This window comes from Globicephala melas, chromosome 19 (genome assembly GCF_963455315.2).
Source record: "Globicephala melas chromosome 19, mGloMel1.2, whole genome shotgun sequence".
Lineage (NCBI taxonomy): Eukaryota > Metazoa > Chordata > Mammalia > Artiodactyla > Delphinidae > Globicephala > Globicephala melas.
In genome coordinates, this window is record NC_083332.1 from 58404816 (window position 1) to 58422852 (window position 18037).

At 45.3% G+C, this 18037-nt stretch overlaps 2 protein-coding genes and 1 long non-coding RNA gene across 11 annotated transcripts in view; 1 reads left to right on the forward strand and 2 right to left on the reverse strand.

The window, feature by feature from the left end:
- The window catches only part of ATP2C2 (ATPase secretory pathway Ca2+ transporting 2), a 75695-nt gene extending 71553 nt beyond the window's left edge, over positions 1-4142 (forward strand). The window contains exons 25-27 of one of the 2 annotated variants that reach the window (XM_030863178.2): positions 2001-2099; positions 2187-2328; positions 3762-4142. In XM_030863178.2, the coding sequence (XP_030719038.2) occupies positions 2001-2099; positions 2187-2328; positions 3762-3880 (360 nt within the window). In that variant the 3' untranslated portion in view covers positions 3881-4142. Of the gene's footprint in view, positions 1-2000; positions 2100-2186; positions 2475-3761 lie in introns of those variants that run through there. The other variant, XM_030863177.2, reaches the window with a different exon arrangement.
- On the reverse strand, positions 334-10967 carry LOC132593888 (uncharacterized). Of its 4 annotated transcripts, none has more exons than XR_011377020.1 (4): positions 4765-10967; positions 2741-4090; positions 2051-2466; positions 334-1689 (listed from the first exon to the last, which is right to left on the reverse strand). It is a non-coding gene; the product is annotated as an uncharacterized lncRNA (long non-coding RNA). The 4 variants fall into 4 exon arrangements; XR_011377018.1 differs by having other exon boundaries at positions 2741-2910; positions 3999-10579; XR_011377019.1 differs by having other exon boundaries at positions 2051-2461; positions 2741-10576.
- Positions 10968-11062: 95 nt separating this feature from the next.
- MEAK7 (MTOR associated protein, eak-7 homolog) overlaps positions 11063-18037 on the reverse strand; it is a 39484-nt gene continuing 32509 nt past the window's right edge. For 3 of the 5 annotated variants that reach the window (XM_060289379.1, XM_060289380.1, XM_060289378.2), the window contains exon 8: positions 11063-17928. In XM_060289379.1, coding sequence (XP_060145362.1) covers positions 17815-17928 — 114 coding nt within the window. In that variant the 3' untranslated portion in view covers positions 11063-17814. The remainder of the gene's footprint in view (positions 17929-18037) is intronic. The other 2 variants (XR_011377000.1, XR_011376999.1) reach the window with 2 other exon arrangements.

Below are 18037 nucleotides of genomic sequence, written 5' to 3' on the forward strand. Positions count from 1 at the left end.
AAAGGCGGCAGGTTTCTTCCTAAATGGGACACAGTGCCTCTCCTGCTTTGTATTATCCCCAGGAAACAATCTGACATCTAGTAAAAGAAACTCCTGTCTTATTCTCAGGAGATGACTGTTTGGGAGATTTTTTTTTTTTTTTTTTTTTTTGCGGTACGCGGGCCTGTCACCGCTGCGGCCTCTCCCGTTGTGGAGCACAGGCTCCGGACACGCAGGCTCAGCAGCCATGGCTCACGGGCCCAGCCGCTCCGCGGCATGTGGGATCCTCCCGGACCGGGGCACGAACCCGTGTCCCCTGCATCGGCAGGCGGACTCTCAACCACTGCGCCACCAGGGAAGCCCGAGATCTTATTTTTTATTAAATTTTTATTTTATATTGGGGTAGAGTTGATTTACAATGTTGTGTTAGTTTCAGGAGTACAGCAAGGTGATTCAGGTATACAGCAAGGTGATTCAGGTATACATATATACGTATCCATTCTTTTTCAGAATTTTTCCTTATAGGTTATTACAGAATACTGAGTTCCCTGTGCTACCCAGTAGGTCCTTGTTGATTATTTACATGTAACAGTAGTGTGTATAAATTAATCCCAAACTCCCAATCTATCTTCCCTGCCAACGATTCCCCTTTAGTAACCATAAGTTTGTTTTCAAAGTCTGTGAGTCTGTTTTGTAAATAAGTTCATTTGTATCACTTTTTTTAGATTCCACATATAAGTGATAGCATATAGTTGTCTTTGGCTTACTTCACTTAGTATGATAAGCTCCAGGTCCATCCATGTTGCTGCAAGGAGCATTATTCCACTCTTTTTTCTGGCTGAGTAATATTCCATTGTGTGTATGTACCACCTCCTCTTTATGCATTCCTCTGTTGATGGACGTTGAGGCTGCGTCCATGTTTTGGCTTTTGTAAGTAGTGCTGCTGTGAACATAGGGGTGCAGGTATCTTTTCAAATTATAGCTTTGTCTGGGTAATTCGATTTTTAGTTTTTGAAGGAACCTCCCTACTGTTCTCCATAGTGGCTCTACCAGTTTACCTTCCCACCAACAGTGTAGGAAGGTTCCCTTTTCTCCACACCCTCTCCAGCATTTATTGTTGTAGGCTTTTAGACGATGGCCATTCTGACCGGTGTGGGGTGTTAGCTCGTACAGTTTTGGTTTGCATTTCTCTAATAATTAGTGATGTTGAGCATCTTTTTATGCACTTTTTGGCCACCTGTATGTCTTCTCTGGAGAAACGTCTGTTTAGATCTTCTGCCCATTTTTTGACTGGGTTCTGTTGATATTGAGTTGTATGAGCTGTTTATATATTTTGGAGATTAAGCCCTTGTCAGTTGCCTCGTTTGCAAATATGGTCTCCCGTTCTGTGGGTCGTCTTTTATTTTCATTACTCTAGGAGGTGGATCAAAGAAGATATTTCTCTGATTTATGTCCGAGTGTTCTGCCTGTGTTTTCCTCTAGGGGTTTTGTAGTGTCTGGCCTTCCATTTAGGTCTTTCATCCATCTGGAGTTTATTTTCGTGTATGGTTAGGGAGTGTTCTAATTTCATTCTTTTCCATGTAGCTGTCCAGTTTTCCCAGCACCACTCACTGAAGAGGCTGTCTGTTCTCACTGTAGGGGCTCTTCCTATGCGTCACCTTTCCATGGCCTGCAGGTTCAGACAGCCCCTGTGCTGACATGGCCAGGGAGCTAGATAGAGAATTAGGCAGGTGATCGTCCAGGCGTTTAAACCCCAGCTCGCCCATGTGCGGGAGGCGGGATGGGGCGCCGGACAGCCCCCAGCTCTGTTTTTCTCAGGTGTTCCCCACACCACCCCCGAGGAGCAGCTGGGCTCTTGCATCCTCAACGGCCTGGAAGGTGGAAGAGGCCCCGCCTTTGTCCAGCGCGTGTGCTCAGCCAGGCGGGGGAGAGAGGCACAGATCTCAGCTCTCACACAGGGGTCCTGAGGATGGGGTCCCCGCCTCCCCTGCACCTTCTCACCCTGTGCACTCATGTTCCAGATGCCCGAAGACAAGGCAAGCACCCCGCGTACCACAACCATGACCTTCACCTGTTTCGTGCTCTTTGACCTCTTCAACGCCTTGACCTGCCGCTCCCAGGTGAGCCCCCACGGCCCCGGCTCACGCTTTCCCGGCCCGCGTCTCTAGGCGGCTCCTGTGCCCCAACTGTGACCTTCTTCTCCGCAGACCAAGCTGATATCCGAGATCGGCTTCCTCAGGAACCGCACGTTCCTCTACTCCGTGCTCGGGTCTGTCCTGGGGCAGCTAGCGGTGATATACCTGCCGCCCCTGCAGAAGGTCTTCCAGACGGAGAACCTGGGGGCGCTCGGTGAGTGGGAGGGGTCACCTGGGACCGCAGCCGTCCTCGCCGCATGCATGGGGCAGCTGCAGACCTTTCTGGGGCGTGAAGTCCCCGCATGGGGCCTTCCTGTCCCCAAAGGACTCGGCTCGTTCCTGGACATCTGCACTGGGTAGGAGGGGGCAACATGATGGGGGGAGTGGAGAAGGCGGGAAACACGGGGGTACCTGCTAGGAGTCAGGGGAGGGCACAGGGGTCTCAACGTCCCAGCCCACCCCCTCCCCGCCCCACAGCAGGAGGCTCAGAGCAGGGACGGTGAGGCCCAGGGGCAGCGCCAGGATGGACCACAGTCTGGGCTCAGCCTGTGATGTGCTGCCCCAGCTTAGGAGTGAGGTTACCCTGTTGGGGGTTTTAACGGCCTGTGTCACTGGGACCCACTTACCTGGAGGCAGGAGTGGGCCAGCAAGCACTTCCTGCTGAAAGGGCCACATGCAATGACCACAGCTCTCTGGGCCCCAAGCACACATGCCGCGTGGGGCACCCCGGGGACTGCCCTGCATCTTCAGCAGGCTTCTCTTCGGAAGCTGCGCCGGGTGGCTTGGCCTCCTGTGCCTGAAACGGTGGTGACGGGGACCAGAAGTGGGAGGAGGGGGCCTGGAGAGCAGCAGTGCAGGGGGAGCACCAGGGTGACCGCCGACCCGGCTTTCCATCGGCAATCCCAGACCCCACCGGGGAGCCAGAGGGTGAGGGGGCTGGGGAGGCAGCCTCCAAGGCAGAGCACAGTGCGGGGTACCTCCCAGGATCATGAAATGCTCAGCAGCGTCCGAGGTGGTGGAGACAAGGGCACTGAAAACCTTTGGGCAAGACTGGGAACCCCCAGCTTCTCCTTCCCCAAAATCTAAAAAGCAGGGTCCCTGAGGGTACGGAGAAAGGAAAAAAACCTAAAAATGTTTTTTTACAGATGTCTCCATCCACTGGGAATTCAGGAAGCTTCCCAAGTCTAAAGGAAGTGCAGGGCCTGTGCCGGGCACCATGTCCGTCACGCACCGTTGACAGCAGGGAGCCCAGAAAAGGCTCAGGGGGAGAATGTAGGGGTCAGAACTAGCCGGAATCGGGTGGGACTGGGAGCCTGAGCCGTGGCCGGGGCGTCTGCCCAAGCAAGGGTCTCCTTACAGCTGAGGCTTGCAGCCTGCCCACCCCCCAGCTCTGAGCTGCCTGCAAAGACCAGCTGGTCCTGGTGGAGCTGGCTCTGCAGCGTTTTGGATGCTGGGCTGGGGAAATCTCTGCCCCATCAGGACAGTGGAAAGTCTGGTCCTCGGCTCCCGGGTCCCGGCCCCTCGCCTCTGTGACTCAGAACGAACCAAGCACGGAGAACGGAACTCCGCGGCCCTGGGCAGCACAGGGCTGGGGACCAGAGGGGCCAGCTTGCACTCTGACCTTTTTCTCTCTTCACCTGTTGGCAGATCTATTGCTTTTAACTGGATTGGCCTCCTCCGTGTTCATTTTGTCAGAGCTCTTCAAACTATGTGAAAAATTCTGCTCCAGAGCCCAGAAAGCCCAGATCCACCAGGAAGATGTATAGTGGACCCCGACCCATGTAAAATTCCCCTAAATCTATATTTTTATGTGACTGTGGCCCTCCCCCTGCCCCGCCTCTTCCGAGAGGTGCTTTCAGGACACCGTGGCATCAGGTCACTCACCTGGCTATTCCTGGGAAACCGGCGGGGAGCTTGGGCTCAGCCTTGCGTCCATCCACCACTGTGTCCCGCCAGGCCCTGGGACAGTGAAGGACCTGCACAGAAACACCTCACTATTTATTAAATCACAATGATTTTTATTAACCACGTCTGGCTACATATCTGTGCCATAGCTTGATGCCGTGCAGCCCCTGGTAGGATGGGAAGGTGGGGGCAGGGGAGAGGGCAGGACCCAGGCTTCTGGTCGCACTGCCCAACTGAGGCCCCCTCTCGTCATCCGTAAAAGGGGGGCTTTCGGTATTTTTAATGATGATTATTTTGATGGATTTAATCAGCCCTTTCCTACACGTGGCCGGGTGGGAAACGCACAACCTCAAGTTCATGACCACGTATGTGGCAAGAGGCAGTCACATCCTGAACAGGCTAAGCAAAGGCCTCTGCTTTTGAGGCTGAACAAGACGTGGCCTTGCCCTCCAGAATCAGGAACCGGAATATGTCCCCCCAGCCTGAGGCTTCTTTCCCACTGGCCCCAGGGCTGTTCTTAACACGTGTCCGCCCTTCCAGCTGAAAGATGGCAGAGCAGGGATGTCTGTGGCCAGGCAAATACCACCACGGAGAACCAGAAATGCAACTCCATCTTTCATGAACTGAGGCCACAGCTATAACCCGCCCCTCCCCCCCCCCCGACGCAGGGCTTTCCAGAGAAATCCAACCAACAGGATGGAGAGGAGAGAAAGAGAAGGACGGTTGTGTTAAGAAGTTGGCTTACGTGACTGTCGGGGCCAGGGAGTCTGACATTTCCAGCGCTGGCCGACAGGCTGGAGACTCAGGAAGGAGTTGGTACGGCAGGGCTCGGGTCTGGGTTCCTTTCTTATCGGGGACCTCAGTCTGCTAGCCTTCAACTGATTGGATGAGGCCCTCCCACATGATGAAGGTCATCTGCTTCATTTGGAGTCTACTGGTTGAAATGTTAATCACATCTAAAAAATCCCAGAGACATCTAGGCACCATGGCCTAGCCAAACTGACACACAAAAGTGAATCACTACACCCAGCCACAGGAGCTGTGAGACAGGCTGCCCCGGGTGGTAACACCCAGGCCAGACAGGGCGAAGAAGGTCAAAGTGGACCCCTGAAGCTCCCAGGCAAAGCCCACGTTCCTCCAAAGTAAGATTCACAGCCTCACTAGGCTCCTTGGCCCCTAGTGACAGCAGAGCTGAATGAGGAGACACACACATAAGCCATCCCCACAAGAAGAGGGGAGGGGCTGGCTGGAGAAGACCCCTTTGGGGCAGGGGTGATACCTGCCCACAGCTACCAACATTTAGCGACTGCCTAGACATAAAGCCAAATAACGTCACACACACACAGCCTGCTACGGGGGCTTCTCTCTGAGTCAGGGACACTCCCTGCGGCTCCCTCCCTTTTCAGGATTCTTCAGCAAGTTGCTGGCCCAAGCAATAGGTTTCTCATTAAAATAATAACTAGGGTCGATTCATACTTGCGATAGAAACAACAAAAAAGTATTCTTAACCCTTACTTATACCATACAGAACAAGCCAGGATAAACTGCAAATGTAAAAGGTAAAACAGTAAAGTTTTTGAAAGAAAAAATAGGGATAGGTAAATTTTTACCAAATAAGACACAAAGAGCTAGCCACTAAGTGTTATATATACTGGATCGACTGGACTGCATGCAAGTGAAGACGCTCTTCTCGTCAAGGATGTAATAGAACAGGACCATTAAGCAGCTTAGCTCCATTTATTTTTATAGAACTCCACCCATCAACAGCAGGGGGCCGTTCACCAAAATAGACAGTAAAGAAAGAGCAGAAAACAATGAAGTCAAAGGCAAAAATAGAAAAAAAAAAATCAAAACCAGTTCTTTGAAAAAAATCAATGGAAGTGTCAGTCTTGCTAGAGGTTCATTCAAGGAAAAAAAAGATACAAACTACCAATATTAGGAATGAGAGATGGTATATCATACAGATCCCTCAAGATATTCCCAAAATAAAGGAACCCTGAGAACAACTTTATGCCCTCAACAAGTTAGATGAAATAAACCAATTCCTTGAAAACCACAAACTACTAAAACTCACTGAAGATGAAATAATACATAATCTGAGTAGTTGTATAACTAGCAAAGACACTGAAGTTATCATTAAAACCATCCCCTGAAAAGGAAATCACCAAAGCCAGATGGTTTCACTGGTAAATTTTACTAAACGTTTAAAGAAATAACAATCCTGCACAATCCCTTCCAGGATATAAGAGGAGGGAACACTTCTCAACTCATTTTATGAAGCCAACATCACCCTGATATCAAAACCATACAGGGCTTCCCTGGTGGCGCAGTGGTTGAGAGTCCGCCTGCCGATGCAGGGGACGCGGGTTCGTGCCCCGGTCCGGGAAGATCCCACATGCCGCAGAGCGGCTGGGCCCGTGAGCCATGGCCGCTGAGCCTGTGCGTCCGGAGCCTGTGCTCTGTAACGGGAGAGGCCACAACAGTGAGAGGCCCACGTATGGCAAAAAAATAATAATAAAATAAAAAATTTAAAAAAACCATACAAACACAGTACCATAGACCAACATCCCTCATGAACACAGAGACAAGAATCCTCAATGAAATATTAGCAAATTGGATCCAGCGATATATAAAGAGTACAAGACACCATGAGCAAGTGGGATTAATCCAAAAATGAAAAGCTAGGTCAATATTCAATAATCACTGCAATCCACCATATTAATAATCTAGAGAAGGAAAACCACATGGTCATATCAACTGAAGCAGGAAAAGCATAACATTCAAACCCCATTCATGATAAAAACTCAGTGAACTAGGAACAGAAGGAAACTTCTTGAACCAAATGAAAAGTATCTAGAAAAAATAAAAAACAAAAAACCCTACAGTCAACATCATACTTAATGATGAAAGACTGAATGCTTCCCCCATAACATTAAGAGCAAAGCAAAGATGTCCAGCCTCACCACTCCTATTCAGCATAATACTGGAATTCCTAGTCAGTGCAATACGGCAAGAAAAGAAAATTAAAAGGCACTGGAAAAGAGATTTAAAAGGGGAAAATAAAACTGTCCCTATTCACATGACACTGTGTATGTAGAAACTCCCAAGGAATCTAAACACAAAAACCTTTCCAGAACCAATACGTGAGTCTAGGGAAGCCACAGATACAAGGTTAAAAAAAATCACTGGTATTTCTATATACTAGCAATGAACAATTGGAAACTGAAATTTTAAACATAATACACATTTACAATGAAGCAAATTGAAATACTTAAACTAACAAAACATGTTTAGGATCTGTTTGTGTGCTGCAAACTACAAAATGCCAATGAAAGAAATCAGAGAAAACCTAAAACAATGGGGAGACATACTGTGTTCATGCCTTGGAAGGCTCAATATAGTAAAGATATCAGTTCTCCCTAAATTGGTCTATAGATTTAACACAATTTCTATCAAAATCTCAGCAGGATCTTTTTTTAAGACATAGACAATCTTATTCTAAAATTTATATGAAAAGACAAAGGAACTATAAAATAGCTAAAACAATTCTGAAAAAGAGGCAAAAAGTTGGAAGAAACATATTTCCTGGTTTTAAGACTTACTATATAGCTACAGTAATCAAGACAGGGCAATACTGGTAAAGTAACAGACACACAGATCAATGTCAGAATAGAGTCCAGAAATAGTCCCACACAAGTATAGCCAACTTATTTTTGACAAAAAGCCAACAGCAATTCAAGGGGGAAAAAATATTCATTTCAACAAATGTGCTGCAACAACTGGACATCCATAGCAAAAAAGAAACTCTTATACTTTCTACAAAAATTAACCAAAAATGGGCAATAGACCAAACCATAGAAGAAAACAAAAGAGAAAATCTTTGGAATTGAGGATTAGGCAAAGAGTTCTTAGACGTGACACCGAAAGTACTATCCGTAAAAGAAAAGAAAAACTGATAAATTGAATTTCACAACTTTAAAAACTTTTACTCATGAAAGTTACAATTAAGAGAATTTTTTAGAAGCTACACACTGAAAAACATTTTCAAATCATATCTAACAAAGGACTTGAGCCAGAATATTTTTTAAATCTCAAAACTTAACGGTTAAATTTTACAAAAAGGGCAGAAGTCTTGAACTGAGTCTTCACCAAAGAGGACATACCCACGATAAGTAAGCACAAGAAAAGATGTTCAACATCATTAACCAGTAGGGAAAGGCAACCTTAACCCACAATGAGATACACTACACACCTATTAAAGTGGCTAAAATAAAATACTGACAATACTAAGTGATGACAAGGATGCACAGCATCTGGAACTCTTATATGTTGCTGATGGGGATGTAAATGCTACAGCCTCTCTGGAGAACTTGGCAACATCCTGTAAACTTTAACATACACTTAGCACGTGACCCATCAATCCTACTCCCAGGTATTGATCCTAAAGATGACTTATCACACAAAAATCTATGCATGAAAGTTCATGGCAGGTTTATTTACAAGAGCCAAATCTTAGAAATAACCCAAATGTCCTTAAGAGGGTGAACAGATAAAGAAACTGGTACAAACATACACTGGAATTCTCCCCAGCAATGAGAAGGAACATGCACAGAACAACTTGGATGGATCTCACGGGTATTATGCTGAGTGATAGTATCCAGTCTTAAAAGGTTACATACTAAATGGTTCCATTTACAGAGACCCCCAAGGTGACAAAATTATAATGATGGAAAATGGATTTGAGGTTGCTAAGGGTAGGATTAAGAGGGTGTGACTGTCGAGGGAGAACCTGAAGGAGTTTGGGGGTGATGGGATAGTTCTGTATCCCAATTGTAGTGGTGGTTTCACTGATCTACACGTGTAATAAAATTTCATATAACTTGTGGCAGGGGTCCCCAAGACTACCCTCAGGCTCAGTGATTCTCTAGAAGGACTCACATGAAGAGGACAACCAGAGGCTCTGTGTTTTGAACCCTCCCAGAATCTTCCCTTTGTCTGGTTCTCATTTGTATCCCTTCCCTGTAATAAATATGACCATCAGTATGATAGGTTTCCATGAATTTTTTTTTTTTTTAGCAAATTATCCAACCTGAGGGTGGTTTGGGTAATTCCCTGAACTTGCAATTGGTTTCAGAAGTCTTGGGTAGACTTTGCTATCTGGAGGACTGTGCCCTTAACTTCAAGTAGGCCTCAAATCAGGTACTATGGAAAAACTGGTAAAATTCACATAAGGTTTGAGCTGTTTAGTTCATAGTACTGCATTAACTCTGATTTTCTGGTTTTGATCATTTGGTCTGTGGTTATTTAAGATGTTTTCACTGGGGGAAGCTGGGTGATGGGTACACAGGAACTCTCTGCACTATTTTTACAACTTCTATGTCAATCTAAAATTATTTCAAAATAAAGTTCAAGGAAAAAAAAAGACTCAAAAAAATTGAGCAAAAATATACCAGGCAAATGCAGACAACAACTCACGCAACAGGGGTGACACTACTAATGTCAGATGAGATTTTAAAAATCCAGGCCACAAGCATTCAGTGAGACAAAGAAGGGAATTTAATAAGACATAACCACCACCAAAAATCTAATAGGCCTCGGTATGTACCAACACAACATCCAAATTCATAGAGCACAGTAGAGGAAATTTAGGAAAAACACAGAAACTTCACTAGGAGACTCTTAACTGACCACAAGCAAGGAAATAAATTGATCTCAAAAAGTAGATACAGGTGACCTCACTCATCACTAACCTGCCATGTAAGGACACCACTGAAACCTCAACTGATTCCAGGAAGTAGATGTGATACAGTCGACCTCTCTAATCACTGTTCAACAAAACCACAAAAGAGGCTTCCCTGGTGGCACAGTGGTTGGGAGTCCGCCTGCCAATGCGGGGGATACGAGTTCGTGCCCCAGTCCGGGAGGATCCCACATGCCGCGGAGCGGCTGGGCCCGTGAGCCATGGCTGCTGGGCCTGCGCGTCCGGAGCCTGTGCTCCGCGACAGGAGAGGCCACAACAGTGAGAGGCCCACGTACTGCAAAAAAAAAAACAAAACAAAAAACCCACAAAAGAAGCTGTGGAGAAATTCTCTAGCACACCAAAATTGTAAAACTCTTGGGCCCAAGAAAAAATCAAAATGGAACTACAGAAAACCTGGAAGCTCATCACACACACGCCAATCAGAATCTGTAAATGCAATGGTCACGCCGCAAGGTAAAGCAGAGCTCACAGAAAAACAGTAGTAGCCCCATATATTCTCATTTACTCTCTTTTTATTTAGTCATTTAATAATCAACTCAAAAAAAATGACAATGAAAAATAAATATAAAAAAGCAGCAAAAATAATATAAAACAATATTAACTACAAAACAAAATTGGTAGAACCTAACCTAGGGAAAAAAATGAAAGGAAAACACAGGAAAAATCTACAAGTACAAAAAATTTCAAATATTTCAGTCAATCTATGTAAATTAATTTGAAGACTTAAATGATGTGGAAAATTTACTAAGAAATATAAAAAATCATCAAAACTGATCCCAGCAGAGATTTCAGACAACCCAGATGATTAAAAAAAAAAAAAAAAGGATAAGGTTATCAATAATTAACCCCCTCCCTCCACCACCAAACCAAGAAATACCAGATGAATTCTACCCAAACTTTAAGGAACTCCTTTCATTTGCATTTTCTAGAACCTGGAAGAAAGAAAGATTCTAAATTATTTTTGTAAGGCCAGCACAATTTTAAAGCGTGACTTACATAAAATCTGACCAAAACAAAACAAGAAACCACAGACCAACTCATTTATACACACTGCCACAAAAACACTAAACATGGGCCAACTGAATGAACACATTAAGAGTGACAGTTTCGGGCTTCCCTGGTGGCGCAGTGGTTGAGAGTCCGCCTGCCGATGCAGGGGACAAGGGTCGGTGCCCCGGTCTGGGAAGATCCCACATGCCGCGGAGCGGCTAGGCCCGTGAGCCATGGCCGCTGAGCCTGCGCGTCCGGAGCCTGTGCTCCGCAACGGGAGAGGCCACAACAGTGAGAGGCCCGCACACCGTAAAATAAATAAATAAATAAATAAAGGGAAGGACTTCCCTGGTGGCACAGTGGTTAAGAATCCACCTGCCAATGCAAGGGACACGGGTTTGATCCCTGGTCCGGGAAGATCCCACATGTCACAGAGCAACTAAGCCCATGCACCACAACTACTGAGCCCACGCGTCGCAACTACTGAAGCTCATGCGCCCTAGAGCCCGCACACCACAACTACTGAGCCCACGTGCCTAGAGCCCGTGCTCTACAACAAGAGAAGCCACCGCAATAAGAAGCCCACATCAAAGAGTAGCCTCCGCTCGCAGCAACTAGAAAAAGCCACACGCAGCAACGAAAACACAACGCAGCCAAAATAAAATAAAGGCAAAAATTTTTTTCAGACAAAAAGAATCATAATAGCTGCAAACTCCCAGAGAATTCATAGATTATCAGAAACAATGAACAGCAGTAGTTCTCTGTGTGAGGTCCCCAGACCAGCCACAGCAGCATCACCTGGGAATGTATTAGCAATGTAAATTCTCTAGTCCCTCCCCAGAACTACTGAATCAAACTCTGGGAGTGGAGGTCCCCAGTCTGTACTTTAAGAAGCCCCCTAGGTGATTCTGATGCGGGCTCAAGGTCGAGAACCGCTGGATAAAAGAATTCAGTAAGGTAACGGGGTACAACACTATGTAGAAAAATCAAGAGCTTTCCAATGTTCATAGAATCATCAGTTGGGGTGGGGGGGAGGGGGAAGTCCACTCACAGTGCCAGCAATGACAACAAAAATTTACATAGCAAACTGAGATGTTCCTGTTCTTGGAAGAATCAGCATTAGCCAATGTCAGTTCTGCCTACGTTCATCGATACTTAATGCCATCTTGAAAATACTATCCAAAAAGAAAAAGAAAATACTATCAAACTTCTTAGAAGTAGTCAAAGTGCTACCAAAGATCTGACAAAATAAGCAAGCAAGCATTTGAAGGAAAAACAAAACAAAACAAACAAGCAAAAAAACCCAGTAGTAATAAAGGAATAGCTCTTACTTTTTTTTTTTTTTGCGGTACGCGGTCCTCTCACTGTTGTGGCCTCTCCCTTTGCGGAGCACAGGCTCCGTACGCGCAGGCTCAGTGGCCATGGCTCACGGGCCCAGCTGCTCCGCGGCATGTGGGATCTTCCCGGAAATGGGGCACGAACCCGTGTCACCTGAATCGGCAGGCAGACTCTCAACCACTGCACCACCAGCGAAGCCCAGCTCTTACATCTTTTTATCACAAAACTCTGATAATTAAAACGTGAGACAGAAACCTTCAGTGAGAAAGTAGCATTTTAAGTCAGTGGGAAAGAGACACACAGTTTAATATAAAATGTACAGGAATTTATTTGGGGGTAAGATAGAGGTATATTTTAAAATACAGCTTGAGCCAAAGCAATCTTGAGAAAGAAAAACAGAACTGGAGGAATCAGGCCCCATGACTTCAGACTATACTTCAAAGCTACAGTAATCAAAACAGTATGGTACTGGCACAAAAAAACAGAAATGTAGATCAATGGAACAGGATAGAAAGCCCACGCATCTACGGTGAATTAATCTATGACAAAGGAGGCAAGACTATACAATGGAGAAAAGAGAGTCTCTTCAACAAGTGGTGCTGGGAAAACTGGACAGCTACATGTGAAAGAATGAAATTAGAACATTCTCTAACACCATACACAAAAATAAACTCAAAATGAGTTAAAGACCTAAATGTAATACCAGATACTATAAAACTCTTAGAGGAAAACATAGGCAGGACACTCTTTGACATAAATCGCAGCAATATCTTTTGTGATCTGTCTCCTAGAGTAACAGAAATAAAAACAAAAATAAACAAATGGGACCTAATTAAACTCAAAAGCTTTTGCACAGCAAAGGAAACCATAAACAAAATGAAAAGACAACCCACAGAATGGGAAAAAACATTTGCAAACGAAGCAACCGACAAGGGCTTTATCTCCAAACACGAACAACCCAATCAAAAAATGGGCAGAAGACCTAAACAGACATTTCTCCAAAGAAGACATACAAATGGCCAACAGGCACATGAAAAGATGCTCAACATCGCTAATTATTAGAGAGATGCAACTCAAAACTACAATGAGGTAACACCTCACACAGGTCAGAATGGCCATGATCAAAAAGCCTACGAACAATAAATGCTGGAGAGGGTGTGGAGAAAAGGGAACCTTCCTACACTGTTGGTGGGAATGTAAACTGGTAGAGCCACTATGGAGAACAGTATGGAGGTTCCTTAAAACACTAAAAATAGACTTGCTATATGATCCAACAATCCCACTACTGGGCATACATCGGGGAAAACCATAGTTCGGAAGCTATAAACCATAGTTTATAAACCATAGTTCCAATGTTCATTGCAGCACTATTTACAGAAGCCAAGACATGGAAGCAACCTAAGTGTCCATCGACAGAAGAATGGATAAAGAACGTGGTATATATATACAATGGAATGTTACTCAGCCATTAAAAAAATGAAATAATGTCATTTGGAGCAACATGGATGGACCTGGAGACTATCATACTAAGTGAAGTAAGCCTGACAGAGAAAGACAAATATCATATGATATCACTTATATGAGGAATCTTTAAAAAATGATACCAATGAATTTATTTACAAAACAGAAACAGACTCACAGACTTTGAAAACAAACTTATGGTTGCCAAAGGGGAAAGGCAATGGGGGGATAAACTGGAAGTTTAGGATTGACATGTACACACTACTATATGTAAAATAGATAACCAACAAGGACCTACTATACAGCACAGGGAACTCTACTCAATATTCTATAATAACATAAATGTGAAAAGAAGTTGGAAAAGAACAGATATATGTATAACCAAATCACTTTGCTGCACACCTGAAACTAATACAACATTGTAAATCAACTATAGTTCAATATAAAATAAAAAAATTTTTAAAGAGAATCAAAAAAACAAATAAAAAATTAAAATACATTTTGAATGGATCAAAGATTCAGAAGTATAAGTGGAAAGCACAGTAGTAGTAGAAGAAAACACGGTATTTCTTTTTGTTTAATCTCAGAGTGGAGAAAAACTTCCTAAGCAAACCACACATCTCAGAAGCTGGGAAATATGATGACATCAAATGCAAAATTTATGTATGGAAAAATAAAGGCAGACAAACTGGAAAAAACATTTACCACACGCGGCCAATGCCATTTTGCTTAATTCAAAAGAGCACTCTTGGAATTCCCTGGTGGCGCAGTGGTTAAGAATCTGCCTGCCAATGCAGGGGACACAGGTTCGATCCCCGGTCTGGGAAGATCCCACATACCGCGGGGCAACTAAGCCCGTGCGCCACAACTACTGAGCCTGTGCTCTAGAGCCCACGAGCCACAACTACACAGCCCGCGTGCCACAGCTACTGAAGCCCACACCTCTAGAGCCCATGCTCCACAACAAGAGAAGCCACTGCAACGAAGAGTAGCCCTCGCTCGCCACAACTAGAGAAAGCCTGCGCGTGCAGCAATGAAGACCCAACGCAGCCAAAAATAAATAAATAAATAAATAATTTTTTTTTTTTTTTTAAAAGAGCACTTTTGCAAACCAATAACACCCACACCCTAGGAAACCAGGTGAGGGATAGGACACACACCATTCTTGAAAAATGAAGCTCTTCACTGTCATTCATAAGAGAAAAAAAAAATTAGTTTTCAAGCATCCAGTAAACAAAAACTAAATTTTAATATAGTATTGGTGAAAACATGGCAAACAGGCATGCCAGGTCTCAAAAGTAAAAATCTAGCTTGAAAGAGGTTCATTTGTTAATACCTAAATAAAAAAGCACGTACCTTTTGATCCAGCAATTCAGCTTCAAAGAGTTTATTCGCCAGACAAAACCACACCAAGATGTATATAAACGATATTCATTCCGTTAACAATTAGCTACAAACAGACCGTTCCCCAGCCGGGGATGGCTGACCACCAGAAAGGATGGGGCGCCCATCTCATGGGGCATTACACAGACAATGAGAATAAATGGGTAGACAGAGCAATTTCCACCCAAAAAAAGGTGAGGGACACACCAGTGTGTACAGCACATTACCTCTTGGGAACAAAATGCTAGAGCGGAGTCAGGAGGAAGACTTAGATTTCAAGTTACATCCTTTTGTATTTTGAACTTTTTTGCTGTGTATGCATAAGCTAATTTTTTAATTAAAAAAAAATATGGTGTGTCTATCAACAGATGAATGGATAAACATGTGGTGTGCATATATATACATACATATGAATATGCGGTGTGTGTGTACATACATATAATGGAATATTACTCAGCCATAAAAAAAAGAATGAAATTTTGCCATTTGCAGCAACATGGATGGACTTGGAGGGCATTATGCTAAATGAAGTAAGTCAGAGAAAGACAAATCCTGTCTGATATCACTTACATGTGAAATCTAAAAAATACAACAAACTAGTGAATAAAACAAAAAAGAAGCAGACTCACAAATACAGAGACCAAGCTAGTGGTTACCAGTGGGGAGGGGCGATATGGGGGGGGGATTATGGGATTATATAAGACCACGTGTGTGAAACCTTTTAAAATTGTAAAGCACTGGAGAATTTAAAGACTCTTTCATTCAATAAAAGAAAAAAATTTCCAGAAAAAAATATGGTGGGGGAGAAAAGTAACAACAGCCATGCTGTACCATGAACAGCGTTTTTTCACCCCTTCCTTCCAGCGCCTATCAGGGGCCCTTATGAGTCTTCACCTCCAGGGAGACCGCTAGTCCTTACAACCTGAATTCTTACTCCCATTTTATCAAAGAACAAACTCATCACATGTTAAAACTAGCATCACGGGTTTCTCAGGCCCAGGAGGAGCGTGGTTCCTCGGGTCCTGTGGCCCCGGGCACAGCTGACACCAAACTGGTCTGTGTGCTCGGGACCACACATGCTGGGGAATCACATGGCTGCCCCACACCCCCTGCGAGGGCCGAACACCCCAGGTGACCAAGCGCCTGGGCTGGGCGCCCAGCTTCCCTCGAGGAGGTGTGCTGTCTTAGGAAACCGTCAGGCCCCCAGGTATGACCTGCACTATTGTTAGAAGAGGCACAAGGCAGAAAACAGGCCGGCAGACACATCCAGCCTCTCTGACAGCCACAGACAGAGGCCGTAGGAAGTGGTCTTCAACGGACCTTTTATTAGCGAGGCATTATTTCATTGCATTTTTCTAAAAAAATATTCTGTAACACACTGAAGACTCGGGGCCTAATTCTTCAGATTACGGTAAGGATATGTGAGGATCCTAATATCCTGCATCTGCTTCCCATCAATTAAGAACTCACAAAATGTACCTGAGAAGCTGTTAAAAACTGTCTTTTTATAAGGAAAATCAACCATGACCGAGCGTGCATGTCACCGTCTGAGCACCTCTCTTCGAAGGCCCATGTGCAAGGCCTTCTGCTCAGGGCTCAGCGCAGAGTTTGACGAGCCTCCCGGTGGAAAATGCAGAGCCTGTGAAATGCAAACAGCTCGGTTTACTATGGCTTATAATTGGGGGCAACTCAATAACAAGGCAGCATTTCGTCAGATCTGCAGAAGGGCAACGGGTAGCAAAGGGCAGAGCTCCGCTGAGCGGGATTCTCAGTGTCCGGAGATTCTTCAGGCCGCCTCCGAGGGATGCAGGGACTGGAAGGGACACGGCAGCTCTGCCTGAGGTCCAGCCCACCAACATCTTTGCTAGCACTTCAGGATCACTGTTCGTTTAAAGCAAGTCCATGCTGTCAAAGTACCCAGTGTCCCCTCGGGAAGCAGCACGGGGTGGGGGTGATGCTGGGAGGTCGGGAGCCCGGGCCAGTCCAGTTACTCACCACTAATTCCTGCGACAGGCCATACGTGTATTAACAGGAATCTTAGCCTCAGGGCCTCGAATGGCCCCACGTTTAAATTAGTAAGAGAACCACAACTTTGCTTCTCTGTAGACCTCCTGGTTTTCCCATTTGCTCATAGCACAGACTCACTTAACTCATCATTGACCGGGGGATTTTTGCAGAAACTAACGCCTGTGGACGGCGATTTGTTAGGTAAATGAATACTGAAACGTCTCTGGTCAATGATGTTTGGGTAACAAAAGACGTATTAATACGTCTCTGGTCAGTAATGTGTTAAAAACAGCTGAGAAAGGCAGATACTGAACCTTACTGAAGACCCATATCACCGTTATCTTCAAAATCTCCAGCTGTTACCCCCGTTAGTACACTCCTGTGCTTTTTTTTTTTTCCAAAATACAAAAATTCCATGTCAGAGGAAGCTGTTCCCCAAAGGGTTGAGATTCCCATCTGAGCACCTCTGCCCTTTACCAGTAGAAATGGGACATCGAGGCTTTTAGCTGGGAGGTCTGTGCAGAGGCCAAGTGACCCTCAGTGAGTGGACCCCCCCCCTCCAGCAAGAACTCAAATCCCCAACCACTGCTAATTGCAGTCGGCCTCAAACGTCTCAGCATCGTCTTCGGATTTCATCTGTACAAAACGAGCGAAGTCCAAGAATCAAGCTGGTAATCGGACATATTTCGGGGAGACACACCCACCAATCGATATATAGCATCAAAGGGACTGTACTCTGTTTCAATTAGGCACCTCCAGGACCACCTAGACGTGACCAGCACGCTCTGGATTAAAGTAAACACAGTCTGCAGGCTGTGCTCCAGCTCCAGGAAGGCCCGTGCTGGGGGCTCCGCCTCACTGGTCCTCAGGCACCTCCCGGAGCCCTTCGCTGTGGCGCATCCGCCCGCTGACTTCCAGCAGGGCCTGGGCCGTAGGGTCCACGTCCAGAACGCTCTTGGTGTTCTTGGCCTTGGGAAGAAGGGAAGGATGGGTGTGTTCAGTGACCAAAACCAGGCAGTGACGTCCTGCTGCTGTCAAGTTTATCAGAGGGGAATTTCCTACTGTCGCCACAAGGGAA